This window comes from Vicugna pacos, chromosome 11 (assembly GCF_048564905.1).
Source record: "Vicugna pacos chromosome 11, VicPac4, whole genome shotgun sequence".
In the NCBI taxonomy this organism is placed as follows: Eukaryota; Metazoa; Chordata; class Mammalia; order Artiodactyla; family Camelidae; genus Vicugna; species Vicugna pacos.
Genome location: NC_132997.1, coordinates 48,221,602 through 48,239,389, shown reverse-complemented (window position 1 = coordinate 48,239,389; position 17,788 = coordinate 48,221,602). Strand labels below are relative to the sequence as shown.

The following is a 17,788-nucleotide window of genomic DNA, read 5'->3' as shown; positions in this document are numbered from 1 at the left end:
CTCATCCTTTGTGTGGTCTCTTCTTGAGGAAGACCTTCCTCTAACCTCCAGCTGGATTCGCCCATGTCTCCGAGCCACCCCACCCTCCTGTTTGTTTAATGATTGTCTTTCCTGCTAGACTATATGATCTGAAATGTCTTTCCTTTTCCTTGCTGTGTCTCAGATGAACAGATGGCTGGTCAGATAGCCAGTCTGAGGGACCCCATGTCTTGAGTCTTTAATAGTTTTCCATCGTTGCTATAGCAGACTACCCCAAAATTGTTGACAGAATTCAGTTCCTTGCATATGCTGGACTGAGATCCTCATTTTCTTGCTGTCAGATGAACGGCTCTCCCTGCTTCTCTTGGACACTCATATTCCTTGGCTTCTGTCCCCTTCTCTCATCTTCAGTGCTGGCAAAGCTGGGTGGAGTCCTTCTCCTGTTTTGAACCTCTCCTTCTCCTTTCGTCTCATCTTACTAACCCAGCTGGAAGATTCTCTGCTTTTATATACCCGTGATTAGATTGGGCATACCAAGATAATTCAGAATAATCTCCCCATCTCGAGGCCTGTACCCTTAGTCACATCTGCAAGGTCCCTTTTGCCATGTCAGGTAATATATTTACAAGGTATAGAGATTACAGCATAGGCATCTTTGGACGGCATTGTCCTGCCTATTCTGCCCATGGTTTTTTCTCTCACAATACTTACTCCAAAGGTCATTTCTACTGGGTTGTGGTCTTGTTGGTACTTGTTTAATTTTGAACAGTACTCCTTTGGTTTTGCTAGGTAAAACTTGTGTAAGCTACTAGTGCTTAATATGTGCTTGTAATAAGAATGAACAAGTGAATGAATACATATTTAAGCTCTCAAATCAGAACAATTGCAAGCCACAAAAGTAAAACAAGCTCCAGAAACATAAAGCACCATGAACTATGTCAGCAGAGAGAATCTGAATTTTAGAGGGAATTGCTGAGTGTATGGAATGGCTAAATGGGAGGTAAGGAATTGCATTACCAATAGCACTGTTGTCCTTTATCTCATGACTATAGATTGTGTCATAGTATATCGAGACTCAGTTACAGTCTTTTGTGTTATTTTAAAGTTGGCCGTGAGAAAGTAAAATGGAAATGTTTCTTCATCCCTCAGCATCCTTTACAGAATCATAGAAATTTAGAGCTGGAAGGGATCTATGGCCAATTCTCTTGAACTAAATAAAGGTAAGATTGCTGCCTAAAGGAAAGATAGGCTGAAGATGTAGAATTTGATACGGTAACTTAAATGGTCATAGCTGAGGTATAATATTGCTTAAAAAGTGAGAGGAGAAAGCAACAAGAGGAAGCATATTCCTTGCTTTTGATTGAAAGTGGCTGAAATCCATTAACTTTCAAAATGCATAATTAATTATTGAAAAGTATTTTTCATAGGATGTCTGTAAGAATAAATAATAAGCTATAATATGATGTGAATTACCTTAGTTACTGGATATTAAACTACAAAATATAAAAGCAGATTTTAATGTAGAGAAAAATTTAGTGCATGAAATTGTGGTCATATGTGCTAGTGATGTATGACTTACAGGAAGTAATAAAAAGAGGGGGAAAAAAGACAAAGTAAATGGTATGCTTTTAAGCTGATGGGACCCATTTTAAGGGTGGAATTTAAATTGCCGTTCATTAAAACTTGAGTTTTTACCCCCCTGAATATATATAAGGAGGAAAACACCCTGATCAAAGTACACCTTCCCCTCCCCCTTCAGAGTATACTTCTTAAAGTCAACGAGGAAGCTGTCTTTGTTTGCTGTTCCTGAGCAGAAAGAAGTGATTGATACCATTTTTATATATTTAAACTTTTTTCCCACCACGTTTATTTGAATGAGAGAAGCCCTTGTAAAAGAGTAGTGTCACAGGTTAAATGCATCTGCCTGGGTGTCTCTCCTGCCTCAGGTCATAATCCTATGACAACATTTTATTTGCTCAACATCTTAAATACAGATGTTTCGTTTTTTTCTTTTTTAAACTCAAGAATAATGTGCTTTTATTAACAGTATTGATGATTGATTTTGAATGTTTTTACTTCAAAAAGCTAAATCTCCTGGTGGGTGGAATTTTATGAAGCACCTGTTAAGCTTTAGGGAGGAGACCTTTTTGGCAGCCACCCAAAATACATATTTAAACAATGAGCCTGCCAAAGTCAGGAAATTATAAAACAGTTTTGAAATTGCAGAATCTGCTTTTTTTTTTTTTTTTTTTACCCCTCAGGTTTTTTTGCAGCTTGGTTATAAGTTCTTTCACATGGGATTTACTAGTGTTCTTTGTATTTTAAGACCAGATTTAGAAAAATAAAATCCAGTTTGGGGATCTCAGGTTTATGTGATAAAAGATCATCAGATTTTAAAGTGAACCACCTTCCAAAGAGCCTGGGCTCATACTCCCCAGACCTTTTGGGGGACTCTGTTGCTCAGTGTGGCCTGGCTGGCTTCCTTGAATGGCGTTGCCCCTTGGGGTCTCCAGTTTTCCTCTGTGAGGTGAAAAAGAGCTGCTAGATGGAAAGTGACCCTAAAAGAGTGTGGAAAAGCTGGCACTCAGGAAAATGGGGGCTACTTGCTGAGGATATACTTCTTGGCATATTCCATTTGACCTGAATCTTTCATCTTCTTTACTCTCCAGTTCACTGTTTCTGCTACTGCTTAGAGAATTAAAATCTAGAGACCCAGAGGCAAGATGGCAAGGGTTCTTTGTATATCCCAGCAATGGGACATTCTTTGTATACTCTTGGACTTTTTTCTTTTTGGCATTTGTTAGTTGTATTATGTTAAGCAGCCCCATATTTTTATTCAGTTAACTGTTGTTTTAAGTTTTATGATTTCATTACACACAGAGAGCAGGAATTGTTTGAACTATGGTGCTCCCCTTACAGTCCGGCAAACCAGAAAACTTTAGGGTGGATGGTGGTTGATGACGATAGTGAGGGCAAGAATTTTAGCAGAAGGCACAGGAGTGAGAGCGTGATTTGAGCATACGTTTTCATCAAGTTTTCCAAGACTTACGATTGGAATTGATATAAATTTTCCAAATTCCTCTTGGGAAAAACATTTGTACAGTCACTCTGTCACATACAGATGTGGGAGAAAGGAAAGTATAATTTGGATTCTTCGATCTTTTTGTATTTTCAAGTTCTTAAGTTTCTTTGGCTGGCATCCTCACTGTCTGTTAAATACCATGGAATGGGAGTTTGAAAAGGCACCATTCCCATAAAGCAATTTGCTTTTTATTCTTATAGGACACCCATCCTGTTTGAAATTTTGTCCTGAATTAACAACGAATGTAAAGGCCTTAAGGTGGCAGTGCATCGAATGCAAGACATGCAGTGCATGTAGAATCCAAGGCAAAAATGCAGTAAGTACGGCCATCACTAGTCCATCTCCAGGTAAATAGTTAGCTTTCAGTGTTAAGATGGTTTTTCATTTCTGTAGATTGTTGCTATTTTCTTTTTAAATACACATGATGTCAAATTTCGACAGGGATCACAGTGCTCCTTCATTATTTTATTGTTAATCGGATAAGATAAGAGTTTGTGGCCTTTTACAGTTGATTCAGTCTCAATTAGTCTTTACTATGTTGTATTGCAGGATAATATGCTTTTTTGTGACTCCTGTGATAGAGGATTCCATATGGAGTGCTGTGATCCCCCACTTTCCAGAATGCCAAAAGGTGAACTTTTAAACCATATTAAAAATGTGTTTTATTACATACTCATTAGGCTTGTCCTAATACCTGAAAGCTCAGAAGTATACAGGTTTCTTAAGTATTTTTTCATCCCTCCCACCTTCCTTATACTTGTGGGTTTGGCACAGGTCATGAGCAGAAAAGTGTAAAAGCATTTAGTTTGGGGGTAACATATATAATAAATACCCTAATTCAGACATAGGGATAATAAGACCATTTCTTTTGAGACCACTCCCCTATTAGAATAAATTTAGATTAGGTAGGTCAAAAGTTTACAATACTCTCCATATTATTCAGTACAGTGTTCAGAGGTAAGAAATTGCCTGTTTTCAATGATGGTGATGATGATGACTCCAAAAAAGTCCTATGACAGGAGCCATCTCCATTTTCTTGTCCGTTACTTGAGATTTTGAACATGAGGATCTGAACTATCTTATATGGATATATCCATAAAGAATATGGATTTTTCTTCTCTGTTTATTGTGTAGTCGGCCAAGCTAAGACTTCAGAATATATTAAACATTAAAAATAACTTTGCTTTCTTATTACAGAATTCATACATTTTCATTGTGAAAGATTTAGAAACTACAGATTGACAAAGAGGCATAAAAAGAGCAATCAGTTAGAAAGTCCTTCCTGCCCCTGTACACCCTTTTGAAAAGAAATGGAACATTCTGTACATATTTATGGTTTTTCCCTCTTAGCAGTAGCTTCTCACATTCCCACATCATTAAATGTTCTCCTAAACATAGTTTTTAATGAATGTGTAGAGCAGGGGTTACAAACCTGGTGACTGGACCACAGAAATATTTTCTGGGTTATAGATATATACATGTGTATTTTAAAGACTTCTCTTAAATGCTTTCCAGAAGAACTGGTACAATATTTTTTAAATTTTGAATTTGAGTGTGTAGGTGGGTTATGTGCTCTCCCGTTTGCCTCAATCTCACTACCACCTGTTGCCTTGCATTTCACTTCGCTTCAGTCACATGTATTATACCTGGGTGGTTCCTGAACATAATTGATTTTGCAACCATGTATTAAAAAAAACATAGCTTGCTTAACCAAGCTCCTGTGGTGGATAGTACAAATGTTTCCAATTTTTTTCCATCCACAATTGTTGTCTTAAGATAAATTCCTAGGGGAGGAATTGCTGGATCAGAGGCTGTATACCTGAAAGGTTGTGTCAGTTTTCAGACCAACCACCGGCGTGTGAGAATACTTGTTTCCCTGTATTGTGACTTAATACTCACCATGACTGTATTTCATTGAGTCTAAGACACTTTAAAAAAAAAAAAACATTTTAACATCTTTAAAATCAGATACATTTTATAGTTAGTAGTATCTTAGATTCAATGTAATACAGCTTTATTATAAATTTTTACCAATTTGATAATAGAGAAAAAGATGTCTGATAATTTTTTTCTTCAAGTAGTGAGATTGAACATTTTTTGTGCTTGGTTATTGGCTGTTTGTATATCATCTTGTAAAGTACCTGCTTTTATCCATTAATCATTTTTCTATTGGGGTTTTCACCTTTTTCTTACTGATTTGTAGAAGCTCTTTAGATTTTTATGTAGTCATATCCATGAATCTTTTTCTTTATGGCTTCAGTCTTAAATGTCAGTCATGCTTAGATTGTATAAATATCCACATATTTTTGCTGGTACTTGTAATATTAATTTTGTCATATAATATTCATCTGCCTAGGGTTTATATGTATAAAGGATAGGAAATAATCATTTCCCTTCCAGATAGGCAGCTATTTGTTCTAGCACCACTTACTGAATTGTTTTGTCCTTTCCCCACCAATGTGAAATATGACCTTTATGATATGCTAAATTTTTCAGTTGTCCTGACCTTTCAGTTCTTATCCATTGACCTGTTTCTCTATGCCAGGTGTATAGTTTTAATGATTGTAGCTCCATAGTACTTACAATTTTTAAATCTTTATTTAAAAATTAAATTTTATAATGGTAATTTTTAGTATAGAAAAATTTCCAAAAATAGATGATAAAACAAGTTTTTTCTCCCCCGGAAGCTCCAAAAACTGATTGATTTGAAATTGTCTCTCTCAAATGAAAAGACAGATAATATTTTGTCAGGATTGGGTTTTCATGTTTGTTCATGTGGTAGAGGGAGGCTCGGTGACGTGTTGGGAAAAGCGTTATTGGAAGAGTTCTAAGGTAGGGACAGCCCTCTGCTCTTACCACCTTGACCCTGGGGGAATTGACCTTTAATGACAGTGTCCCGAGGAGAACCTCAGAAGGGAATGATCCACCTTGTAGAGTAAAGTTCTGCATACAGGCATCCTCGAGCAGCTCATCACAGCTGCAGCTTATATTTAATCTCTCTCCTAAAATGAAACATTAAAATATTTTTCTCGTATATATATTAATTCAGGGATGTGGATTTGCCAAGTCTGCAGACCAAAGAAAAAGGGAAGAAAACTACTTCATGAGAAAGCTGCACAAATAAAACGACGATATGCAAAACCCATTGGACGACCGAAAAATAAATTAAAGCAACGATTGTTGTAGGTTGAGATCTTATCGAAAGAAATCTTTTCTGTTGTGCTTTAAAATATAGTTGATTATAACCCCCGTAGATTCCATAAACTCTTCAGCACTTTTTTTTTTTTTTCACAAACTCAAGGGATGAGGAGTATTCCTCCTTTTGCATAAGCTGTGGACATTTTGTTTTTTGAAAGTAATGTTTTTAAATTACAATTGGCATTTTGGGGTCTTCAGTTGGCAATATTTGTGATGCTAAGTGACATTTTTTTAAGCAGCAGGGTAGAAGCAGAATATACGGATTGGAACAATCATTCTGCCTTTTTTATTACTGGCTGAGCACTAAAAGAGCTTGATTATATAAGTATTTTTATGGGAATTTTTAAAACAAGAGAGGGATTTGTTCACATCTATAATGAATCTCTTTTGTTGCTCTAGGTAGCATTTTAGAAAAGTACTTCTCTTTCCTGGTGCTAATTTAGTATTACATCTTTTTAAGATCCCTTTTATGAAATAGGAGCTTCTGAGAAACCTGCAAATGACTGTCCTAATGTTTGCCTTCAAAGAGTTAGGACCATTTGGTACATGCACATGTGTGCAGACAGACAGACAAAATCATGTATTCCCAGTAGCCTGCAGTTCTACCACAATAGCCCCATTTCCATGAGCCTCCTGCCATGTAGATACCATTAAAGCCAAGTAGAACATTTAGCAGGAGTTACTTAGAAAAGTAGAGAAGAGATAAGAGGTGAAATAGATGTATTTTTTTTAACCTGTATAGAGTACAGATTTGACTTAGCAGCATTAAGCAAGGTGTTTAGAAACAAAATCAGTAGACCTGTCTGAAGCAGTTCTATCAGTAAGACCTACCCTTTAGGCTTTAGTGAAAGGATCATTGTGATGTAGAAATGGATAGGTGTGCTCTGCACATACAGTGAACAGACACCAGGTGTCTTACTTACTCACTTACTCTTTCCCCCTGTAATTTTACCTGAAGCAATTCACCATATGACCTCCTCTCAGAAAAACGGTATCCTCCTGCATCTTTATCTCCCACAGGAGAAATAGAAAATGCATGCTCCTTTCTAGAGTGTTACATGAAACTTTATGAAAACCTTGTGACTGGTGGACATGTTAATATGGATTTTTTGTTAATTTCCACAGGCAAACATGAAACATACTCATGCATAAAATCTTACATATTAGCAATCATTTGAAGTAGAAATTATATGTTTTTGCATTCATCCTGTGTAAGCATTGTTCTCGAAATGGGACTGTATCCTCAGGGCCCAATTAAAAAAACCAAATTAGGATATAAACTTTCTAAACAAAGGACACAGCTGAAAATTGCATCTGGCACCAGTCCTAACTTTTTGTTTGTCCAAAATTGTCCTTTGAGCTTAGGAATTTTTAAGACAGTCTAGGGAGTTTTCCTTTTTACATGCTTTATAAGCATATTATCCTTTCTGGGCAGTCGATTTCAGATACAGTCCAAATGTAGTATTCTGATGCGAAACATTTGAGACGGGATGAGTTGTTCCCTGGTAACTCTCACTGTGACACTAGCGGTCTCCAGCTCTAACCTGATTTGGCTGAGTCGGTGGCGTTGGGCAGAGCTCCTGGCCGTTGATCTGCACCAGCCTCCCCTTCAGCTGACTGCTGAAACTGTTCACTAAATCTTAATGGACAGGATGACCCCTAAACTGCGCTCTTCTACTTGTCGTTACTTAAAATATTTTTATAATTCAAGATCGTATCATTTTCAGGCTTCCATTTCTTCATTGTTAGCCTTCTGCTCAATTGATAATTTTTAAAGTCCATTCCTGGGCCCCAGCACTGCCATAATTCACATGCAAATGTTTCTATTGTATGAAATTCGGCTGCAAAGTGGGTAGCTTTCCAAGCCCTAGCCCGAGGTGAAGGCAAGCAGCTGCCGTTCCTGTGAGCAGCTGTGCTAGCGGAGCGACCTCCCGTCTCTGTTGACCAAACAGCTGTATGGGCAGAACCAGCGTCCAATGAACCGAACTAGCAGTCAGAACCCGTGTATAAAGATTCTGATGCCAAGTGTCTGATAATGACCATGGTAAATGTGCTGCTTCTTCACCAGACTCTCCATGTCATGTCTGACCCGCTGTAGCTTTTCTTTAATCATTTCTTCAGTTTTTTGCTATTGTTGTCCTTTTTTCAGCAATATTTTATGCTGTAATTAATTGTCTCCTCTACTTAGAGAGTATTATTGGTTATCTTATCCATGCTAAGCATAAACTGCAAGAGGAAGAGGATATCTTTTGATGTTTTCTTTAAAAAACAACTACTAATTTATAAATATAACCAAATTCTATTTATATAAAATTTTCCATTTGCGTTAAAATTGCTTCTCACTGGAGATTAGATAAGCTTATTCTTCTGCTTCTAGATAATCCTTATGACTTATTTCCTTTAATACTTAAAAAAAAAGACATTTCAAGAAACCAATTATGTGTGATGACACAAGGGGTAACCTTTTTTATTTAATTATAATGAAAGCATTGGGTGTTCTTTTAGTCTCTTCAACAGTTTTTTTACTCATACCGCCCCTGGGTCCACATGATTCTTCCAGGACCTGTTGGAGGGGCCCTGGGAGAATCACTACGTGCAAATGTAGTTGCTGTCACCTGTTTCAACACAGAACCATCTAGGCGGAGGCACACACACACACAGTGCTGAGGGTTACAATTCAGTTTCTTAAGTTTAAGCACATTGAATGCCTCTAGTTGCTATAAATCTGTTTGAGATACCTTTATACTTTCATTATTAAATGCTGATACTATTCTCTAAATTTTTGCCTAGGTCTGTAACCAGTGATGAAGGATCCATGAATGCATTCACAGGAAGGGGGTCACCTGGTAGGGGTCAAAAGACTAAAGTCTGTACCACACCTTCATCTGGTCATGCTGCATCTGGGAAGGACTCAAGCAGCAGATTGGCTGTTACAGACCCCACTCGGCCTGGTGCCAGCACCAAAACCACCACCACCTCCACCTACATTTCTGCCTCCACACTTAAAGTTAACAAGAAAACCAAAGGGCTCATTGATGGCCTTACTAAGTTTTTCACACCATCACCTGATGGTCGCAGATCACGAGGTGAAATCATAGACTTTTCAAAGCACTATCGTCCAAGGAAAAAGTTCTCTCAGAAACAGTCATGCACTTCTCATGTGTTGGCTACAGGTACCACACAAAAGCTAAAACCTCCACCTGCTTCACTTCCACCCCCAACCCCCATCTCGGGTCAGAGCCCCAGTTCACAAAAGTCCAGCACTTCTGCTTCTTCTACCTCTCCCCAGAGCTCTTCCAGCCAGTCCAGTGTGCCCTCCTTTAGCGGTCTTACTAATAACAGCCAGCTGAAGGCACTCTTTGACGGACTTTCTCATATCTATACCACTCAGGGACAGTCTCGGAAAAAGGGACACCCGAGTTATGCACCACCTAAACGTATGCGTCGTAAAGCCGAATTCTCTTCCACGGCAAAATCTAAAGCCCATTTCTTTGGAAAAAGAGATATTAGAAGTAGGTTTATCTCTCACTCCTCCTCCTCTAGCTGGGGGATGGCTAGAGGACGTATTTTTAAAGCAATTGCTCACTTCAAGCGAACAACCTTCCTTAAAAAGCACAGGATGCTAGGCAGATTAAAATATAAAGTGACCCCTCAGATGGGGACCCCCTCACCAGGGAAGGGGAGCTTGACAGACGGAAGGATTAAACCTGATCAGGATGATGGTAAGCAAAAGGTCAAAGCTCCAACCAAACCTGCGTCCCGTCCCTTTCTCCCCGACCCCGAAAAGAAAATCAGTCGATTCCTATTTGTCACATAGGTCTGAGCTATTTCTCTTGTTCTCACTTCACTTTCATACAGAAGCAGTGAAACTTTGACCTTTTTCTGATGCTGACTAAACCTCCAAAATGTTGTTTTTCCAACTAATACTCTCCCACTCTTTATTATTTATATTTCCACTCGTAGTGACACTAGGACCCCCAGATGCCTCCATAGCGTTGCTTATGGCTTTGTAGTCCCGCATGAGTAGCCACTGTCCCGCTTCTGACCTGTTCTTTCCCATGCCACCTCTGCGGCCACTGCGCCACGTGCCCGTGTGCCGTCCATGCTTCCAGCGGGGCGGCTCCCGCTCCTCGTGTCCCTCTGTCCGTTGCTTTCTCATGACAAAGTCCATCCTGCTTCCTTCTCAACAAAGCCTGATCTGTGATGCTGTGGAGTGTGCTTTTGGATGTGAGCGTGTCTGTGTGTGTATTTACCTTAGGGAGAAAACCGATTTCCTGATTTCATTTAACAAATTGGCCCGTTACATTTGCTGTCCTTTATAAAAACAAAAACCAAAAGTGTCATTTGGACAAAGTGGTAGATTTTGGATAATGGGAATTCTGTAACTGGACATTGATGTAACTTCTAGTCTTGGTTGAAAAATACGATTTTGATTTGTATTGCACTTATTTTCCTTCATTTATTTATTGAAGCTCTAAAAAGATGACAGTGATGATTCAAATAAAAATTTGGGTACAGCAGAGAAAGTACTGCTGGATCTATGAGCAGTGCTGAGATAGAAAAGCATATAAAGCTTAAAAAAAAAAAAGAAAGAAATCATCCCTATTTGCCCAGTATGCTAATTTGGTACCATTTTGGTAATTTATGGTGGTTATTCATGATGCAAGTCAGTGAATACACTTTCTGCTGGTTTTAAATGACAGATACGGAAATCAAAATAAGCATCAAACAAGAAAGTACAGATATAAATGTGATTGGGAACAAGGATACCGTTACTGAAGAGGATTTGGATGTTTTTAAGCAGGCCCAGGAACTGTCTTGGGAGGTAAGGCCAGGATACCACATTATAGTAACTGGGATAATATGTGGCTTTTATATAGGACTACTGTGAAATTACTGCCTTGATTTTATAAAGAATCCCCCTCAAAAATCCTTTGTGGTTCTTGAACTATTATCATTTTTGTTGACTGTACATTCCAGAGCAATGACTTTTATAGCGTTGTCTCCACCCTTAAAAGTTGGTAATGGCTCAGCTTGTCTCACAGAATAGGCCAGAGTAGCAGTAGTTAAGGTAGATTTTTAAAGGAATAGATTCTTTTTACCCAAATTAAGAAAATAGCCATTTAAAATTATTAATGGAAAGAAGAAGATCACTTTTAAATTGGCTATGGCTTCTTCCAGCACAGATGGCCAGCCTTCCAAAATTGTCTCCTAATTTAAGTCTTGGGCTTTGATGAAGGCAATCTTGTGCTGCATTATCAGTTGTAATCACTTTTATTTTCATTGTCCAGTAATTTCTTTAAGTGATTCCCCTTAAAATATTAACTCTACTTGGCCTGTTGTCACCAGAGCATTGAAAGGTAAGGCTATTGGACATCTCCAAGACAAATTTATCATGGATTGTGAATTTTTGTAGTAGTAGATCACATTCCATTTCCAGGGCACAGTATCCTCAGGCAGACTCCCTACCCCACCTCAGTTCCTTTTGTGGCAAGTAAGGGGCTATCTGTAGGCTCTTAAGCTTTATTTTTAGTAGTAACCACTTGGGCTAAATACTTGTGCAGATTTCTATGTTAGGAGCCATTGGATAATTTGATTTTTCATTCTGCCCCTGTCAGTATTCTCTGTGTTGTTTTCCCTTTGGCTAAGATAAAATATCAAATTTTCCCCCAATCATTGAGATCTGAAGTCCTTAAATATTACCATTTGGGGAGCCTTCTTCTGGCATTCATGTATAGACATGATGAACAGCAGGCCATTATCTGAAAGGTATTGCTAAATCTAAAGCCCTTTCTTTCCAACCAGGTAACACTGGCTTTTTCACTCATTTCTTGTCTGTGTCAGGCACTGTGCTCAACCCTGGGAATGGCACAGTGAATCCGGCAGGCAGCGTTCTTAACCCTGTGGAGGTCTTTGCATGGAAGTAAAAGGAGATGGGTATCGAACTGCAGACTTCACAGTTGCTTATTTAATTATAGTTGGGTTAAATATTACTTGGTGGAGGAACAGGGAACTGTAACAGTGTGTAACAGCTGCATCATTTTATAATTTCCTCAGTTTAACTACTGTGCAGCAGATCATTAAATTTAGTTCAGTAGACATTTGTATGTATTAACAGTGAGTCATTTCCTACCTTGGTAATACTGTTTCTCAGGGTATTGGTTTGTTTATATATGAATTTTATACAGAGTTGATTATTATTTCACAAGTTCCTATAATGTTTTTTCCACAACATGAAAATTCACAATTAAGATTAGTGTCTTGGTCTTGATAGATTTTCGTATCTACTGGTGAGAGAACCAAAGTGTAAGTGAAGAAATCTCTTCTAACGCTTATATTTTGTCTCCTTTCTCTCTGGCAGAAAATAGAGTGTGAAAGTGGAGTGGAAGACTGTGGCCGGTATCCCTCTGTAATAGAATTTGGGAAATATGAAATCCAAACCTGGTACTCCTCGCCTTACCCACAGGAATATGCAAGGTAATGGGATAAGCCTGGCAGGGATACAGCCTTAATGCCTCATATGCGAGGAAGGAGCATTCTCAACTTTAAAGCTGGAATTGGATGATTTCTAGGACATGAATTTTGATAATCCGTGCTAAATGTTTCCAAAACTATTACTTTTACCAGCACCTTTTTATAGAATTCACTTTTCTATATACACGCCTTATACTCCTCAGTTACACAGATGTTGTAAATTTTGCCTTTTAGCTTTTGGACCGTTTTTTTAATCTCTTCAATTAATTGGGGAAATATTATTTGCGTAAGAACCCAAATCAAGAAAAAATCTTAGCCATTGTGAAATATTTGGCAGTTTCTTCTCACTTGACTTTTTCATTTTCCCAATTAGGCCCGTTAGTTTTATCTCTGATTTCTGGCATTTTATTGTCAGGATTTTTAACAGAAAGTATAGCAAAAGAAAGAAAAATGGGAGAAAGTCGGTGGGAGTAGGTAGCCTTAAGAGACCCCTCCCAAAATCTTGACTTCTTAGGGCCATTTGTGACTTAAGTTATTAAAGTTAAAAATGAAGAGAAAATGATGGTACTAGAATTTTCTTTTGTCTTGAACTAAGATTAGCTGTGAAATTGTCTTGAACTAATATATCTAAAAATGGTTATCTTGTGAGCAGATGTCTTCCTTCAGGTATGTCAGGATATACTTCATTAGTGTTTTCTCAGATGTTTCAGTCTGCAGAGTTTCTAGTAAACACAAACATGCTTTTCTTCTAGAATAGATACCGTGCTTTTCCTTTTCTTGTGGGTGTCTGCCCAGTCATCCAGCTGGAGAAAACAGGGAGGGTGTGCTAGAAGCTAAGTGACAAACTGAAAGTCAGGAGTCTTGGTTTCTCTTCCCAGTTCATATCACTTAGCTGTATTTTCCTGAACAATTTTGTTTGTATGTTTGTTGCTGGGGGCAGTAATTAGGTTTATTTGTTTATTTTTATTTTTTAATGGAAGTACCGGAGATTGAACCCAGGACCTTGTGCATGCTAAGCATGCTCTCTAACACTGAGTGATACCCAACCTCCTGAACAATTTTTTAAAAAAAAAACCTCTGTGCTTTTATTTGTATGGGTAATCGTAAGTCTTGTGTTCTGAGAGCTTTCAATAAAATTTGCATATGAGTCCAAGATTTGAAATTACTATTATCGGAGTCTGTCTGACTCTTTTCAAAACCTTCTCCCCATTCTTATACTCCCAAAGACCTTGCTAGTCTTCTAACCATTTTCTTATAAATACTTGTAATGTCTATTTACATGTGATGGGATACAAATAAAAAATGGTATAATATTTAAGGTGGAGAAAAAGTCAGCAAGGGAGAGAAAGCTGTTTGTCTAATCTTACTAAAAGAGTCAGTGGAATTGGCAGAAACAAATAAGTCTTTTGACTTTGACTACATTTACCGCTTATACCATGCATAACTATGATAATAACGTTAAAGTTACCTCATCCATAAGAAATGGAAACAACTAAATTCTAGGACTTCTGCCTTGTTAAGTACACAGATCATTTTAAAAATAATGAGTTCACTTCTCTCTGGATAAAAGATTGTTACAGTTACACCACTGATTTTGTCTGTACACTGAAACTATGACATTAAATCTAGAATTTTTAAACTATGCACAGATGGCAGGATGCTGTCCTTATTTTTGACTTCTAGAGTAGTGGTTCCAAGTCTGAAAACCTTTCTTCCTATAGGACATTTCTAAGGAAACAAATGATTGGTTCGCAAAGCAAAGGCAGCACATATTATTAGATTGAAAAATAATGTAAGATTTGTACATTCTGTTTACTGCTCACTTTTTTTATTTTTCCTTTTTTTTTTTGAAACTACTTTTTTCAAATACTATGAGCCTTAGACAGCCTTTTTATTACTTAGGAAAAATTGAACAGTATTTTAATATTTTTCCCCTGAACGGTGTAATCGATCTGATTCTATTCTTTGGTTTTAAAATTTCAACAGATTACCAAAGCTTTACCTGTGTGAATTCTGTCTTAAATATATGAAGAGTAAAAATATTTTGTTAAGACACTCAAAGAAATGTGGATGGTTTCATCCTCCAGCAAATGAAATTTACCGAAGGAAAGACCTTTCTGTATTTGAGGTAAGCATGTGCAAATAAAAAATTAAGCATTTGAAATCCAGTACTTCTAATTGTTGACTGTGTACTGATTTGTTTGTAGAAGGTGCAAATTATATTCAATTTTGGCCTGAAATTCAGACTGCTTTTTAAAATATCTCCATGTTTCGGGGTGTTTTTCTAACCATATTAAGCAACCATTGAGACTGATGATGAATTCCTACTTCATCACATTAACTTTTTTGTCTTTTCCCAAATCCCTGTCTGCACCAGATACATTCACCAGTGAATTTATGATCTCCTCAGCTCTTTGTAAATTCTACTTTCTCTGGCAGGAGAAATTAGCTTTGTTCGGTAGCTCCAGCCAATGTCTGGCAGGTGCTCACTCTTCCAGGGAATTGAGCAGCTGTACATATCTCCTCAGTACACAACCACCTGTGTTTCCATCCATTTCCTGGCAGGGTAACTAATCCTTTTGGTGAGACCCCAGCAGATGTTGGGACTCCCCCACCCCCCATCTGGGTAGATGGCCACCCCTGGAGAGCTCTCCTGTTTGCAGGAATCCCTTGTGGCCATGTATCTGTCATTGTGTGTTCTTGAAGACATATTGTGTTTTTAGAATTGATTTAGTAGCAAAAGGTCTTTGCCACTATATCATTTCATTGTTTGATCATGTTCTCTTGTCAGTTTCGGGGGGTTCCAGTTTAGTGGAGTCAGTTGTACCTTGAGGAGACCATGCCTCTCTTTGGCGTTCTTACCTATTCACAGGGCTGCTTCATTCTCCCACTCCAGTTCCACCCTTCCATTGCCTGCCTTATTTTCTTCTGTGTTCCCATCTTGGTGCATTGCTTTTGTTCCTGGGTGCTCAGAACAAACCTTTCTTGTGCAGCAGATGTGATATCTTCTTTCTCTGAAATGCAGTTTTACTTGAGGGGTCTCTTTTTCTGAGTTGTTCAGGTTGGAAATTTATTATTCTGCCCCACATTTCTCTTTAGTTCTGGTCTGTAATGTGTTGCATTCTATTTAATATAAGGGAGGGACATACATAGGTTTCTCTCATGGACCAGGCTCTCAGACAAGCTTGGGCCCACTACTTTTCCCCAAGACTGATCAGAGAACACATGTAACTCCAACCGTGTCTTATGATTTTTTTTTAAAGCCTCTCCTCCCAGTTATATCAGGCTCTTTGGGCAAGCTTGAAGGAAGAAGGATATTGTTTCTGGGAAGATTTGATGATATTGTTAGTGGTTACTAAAGGAGACGCAGGGTTTCTCAGCCTGGGCTCTGTTCGCATTTCAGACTGGATAATTCTTTGGTGTAGAGGGCATCCCGGGCACTGTTGGATGTTTAGCAGCATCCCTGGCCTCCACCCACTAAATGCCAGTAGTAACACATCCCTCCAGTCAGAACAACCAAAAATGTCTCCAGATCTAGGCATTGTCCCTTGGGGGGCAGAATCACCCCCCGAGAGGACCACTGGCCTAAAGGGAAAGCTGAGTGCAAGTTGCTGTCCTTCCTGTTGTGTTAGTCTTGGGATGCTACCCAGCCAGCCCCAGCCAGTTGAGACAACAGAGCTGCTCTCAGTTGAAGCTTAATTAATGAATGTCACAAGTTCAGCATAACTATTTGGCTTCTTCCTCGATGCCTTGGAAGCTTTATTCTAACCAAAATAATATGAAAATCATTGTCTCATTGTTTCTCAAAGTACAGAACACATTGTTGGCTTTAAGTAACTGTTCAATAAATCAACGTGAATCTGCCTGTGAGCGTGAACTTCTCATAAATCCAGGCAGAGTCCTCTCAGGGATAAGAGAATCAGTCTTGTTAGGCTGTTATAGGCTATTTCAGGGTTGGTGCTTTTGGACCATACAGAGATGAGAGGGGAAAAATCAGGAGAAAATTCGTAGAAAATCTTCAGAAAAATAATTGAAAGAATTGGATTGGATAAGTGCCAAGGTCCCTATTCCAAAATCTGAGTTAATACTAAGAGTATAGCATATAGGAAACTTTCTCTTAGCAGTCTCCTAAGTAACTTACAAAATAAATGAATGCTAATCACAGCTTGCTACTTTCCTATCTTTATCCCTCTTGAAAGCATCCCATGTTAGACCTTTCACAACTGATAAGAATCTTGCTTCAGCTTTGTCATCTCTGGTTTTCTGGTTCAGGGATACATACGTCTCTGTCTTTCCTTTTTGTAGTGTACTACCATTTCTGAAAGGACCGTACTCCCAAATACATAAAAACTTCCTGTAATTAAAGAGAGAATGGTATCCTCTGTGCCCAATGCCCGTATTTGATTATGTTGCCATGTGTGGGACCTCGGTCTCATCCAAGGGAAATAGTTATATGAAGTCTAAAAATAATTTGTGCAATATGAGAACCTGTATGGTCCACAGGAGACTTGAGAATGGTCAAGTTCATTGTTAAAGAGCTCTGGTTAGCAAATATCCATTTCCCCTAAGAAAAGTGCTATGGAAATTCTTCTTGAATCTGCTGTGCTTTCTGTTTTCAACAAGTAACTACATTTGATCAAAGAAATTGGCATTTGTGCCTAGCCTCCTGTCTATAACCATCAGTATCACAGCTTGATTCTTTTATTTTGAAGAGAAGTAGGCTGTAATCATGGTACTTACTGTAGGCTGAAATTCATCTTGCTTTCTCTGTAAGATTTCGCAACATAGAAATTGTATCTTTTCTAATTATGTTTAAAATGATGCTTGGGATAAAACCAAAATAGAAGCCTCTTTTGCTAATCCACACTTCTGAGGAATCAGAATAATACAGTTCATTCATTTTATTTTTATGTGAAGCCCTTTTGAAAACGACATCAAGTTTAACTTAGTATTTTGATCAGTTTATATTTCTTTAATTCAGATTTACTTGGTTGAAATAGAGAAGACATGCCTAATCACTTTTTACTTGTAATAAATTGCAAATAAAAATTACTC

At 38.1% G+C, this 17,788-nt stretch overlaps 1 protein-coding gene across 7 annotated transcripts in view; it reads left to right on the top strand.

Annotated features, from left to right (window-relative positions):
- The window catches only part of KAT6B (lysine acetyltransferase 6B), a 161,225-nt gene that overhangs the window by 108,597 nt on the left and 34,840 nt on the right, over window positions 1-17,788 (top strand). For 3 of the 7 annotated variants that reach the window (XM_072971264.1, XM_006211591.4, XM_072971265.1), the window contains exons 5-11: window positions 3,262-3,377; window positions 3,611-3,692; window positions 6,111-6,243; window positions 9,050-9,981; window positions 10,963-11,084; window positions 12,621-12,736; window positions 14,720-14,861. In XM_072971264.1, coding sequence (XP_072827365.1) covers window positions 3,262-3,377; window positions 3,611-3,692; window positions 6,111-6,243; window positions 9,050-9,981; window positions 10,963-11,084; window positions 12,621-12,736; window positions 14,720-14,861 — 1,643 coding nt within the window. The remainder of the gene's footprint in view (window positions 1-3,261; window positions 3,378-3,610; window positions 3,693-6,110; window positions 6,244-9,049; window positions 9,982-10,962; window positions 11,085-12,620; window positions 12,737-14,719; window positions 14,862-17,788) is intronic. The other 4 variants (XM_072971267.1, XM_006211593.4, XM_072971266.1 and 1 more) reach the window with 2 other exon arrangements.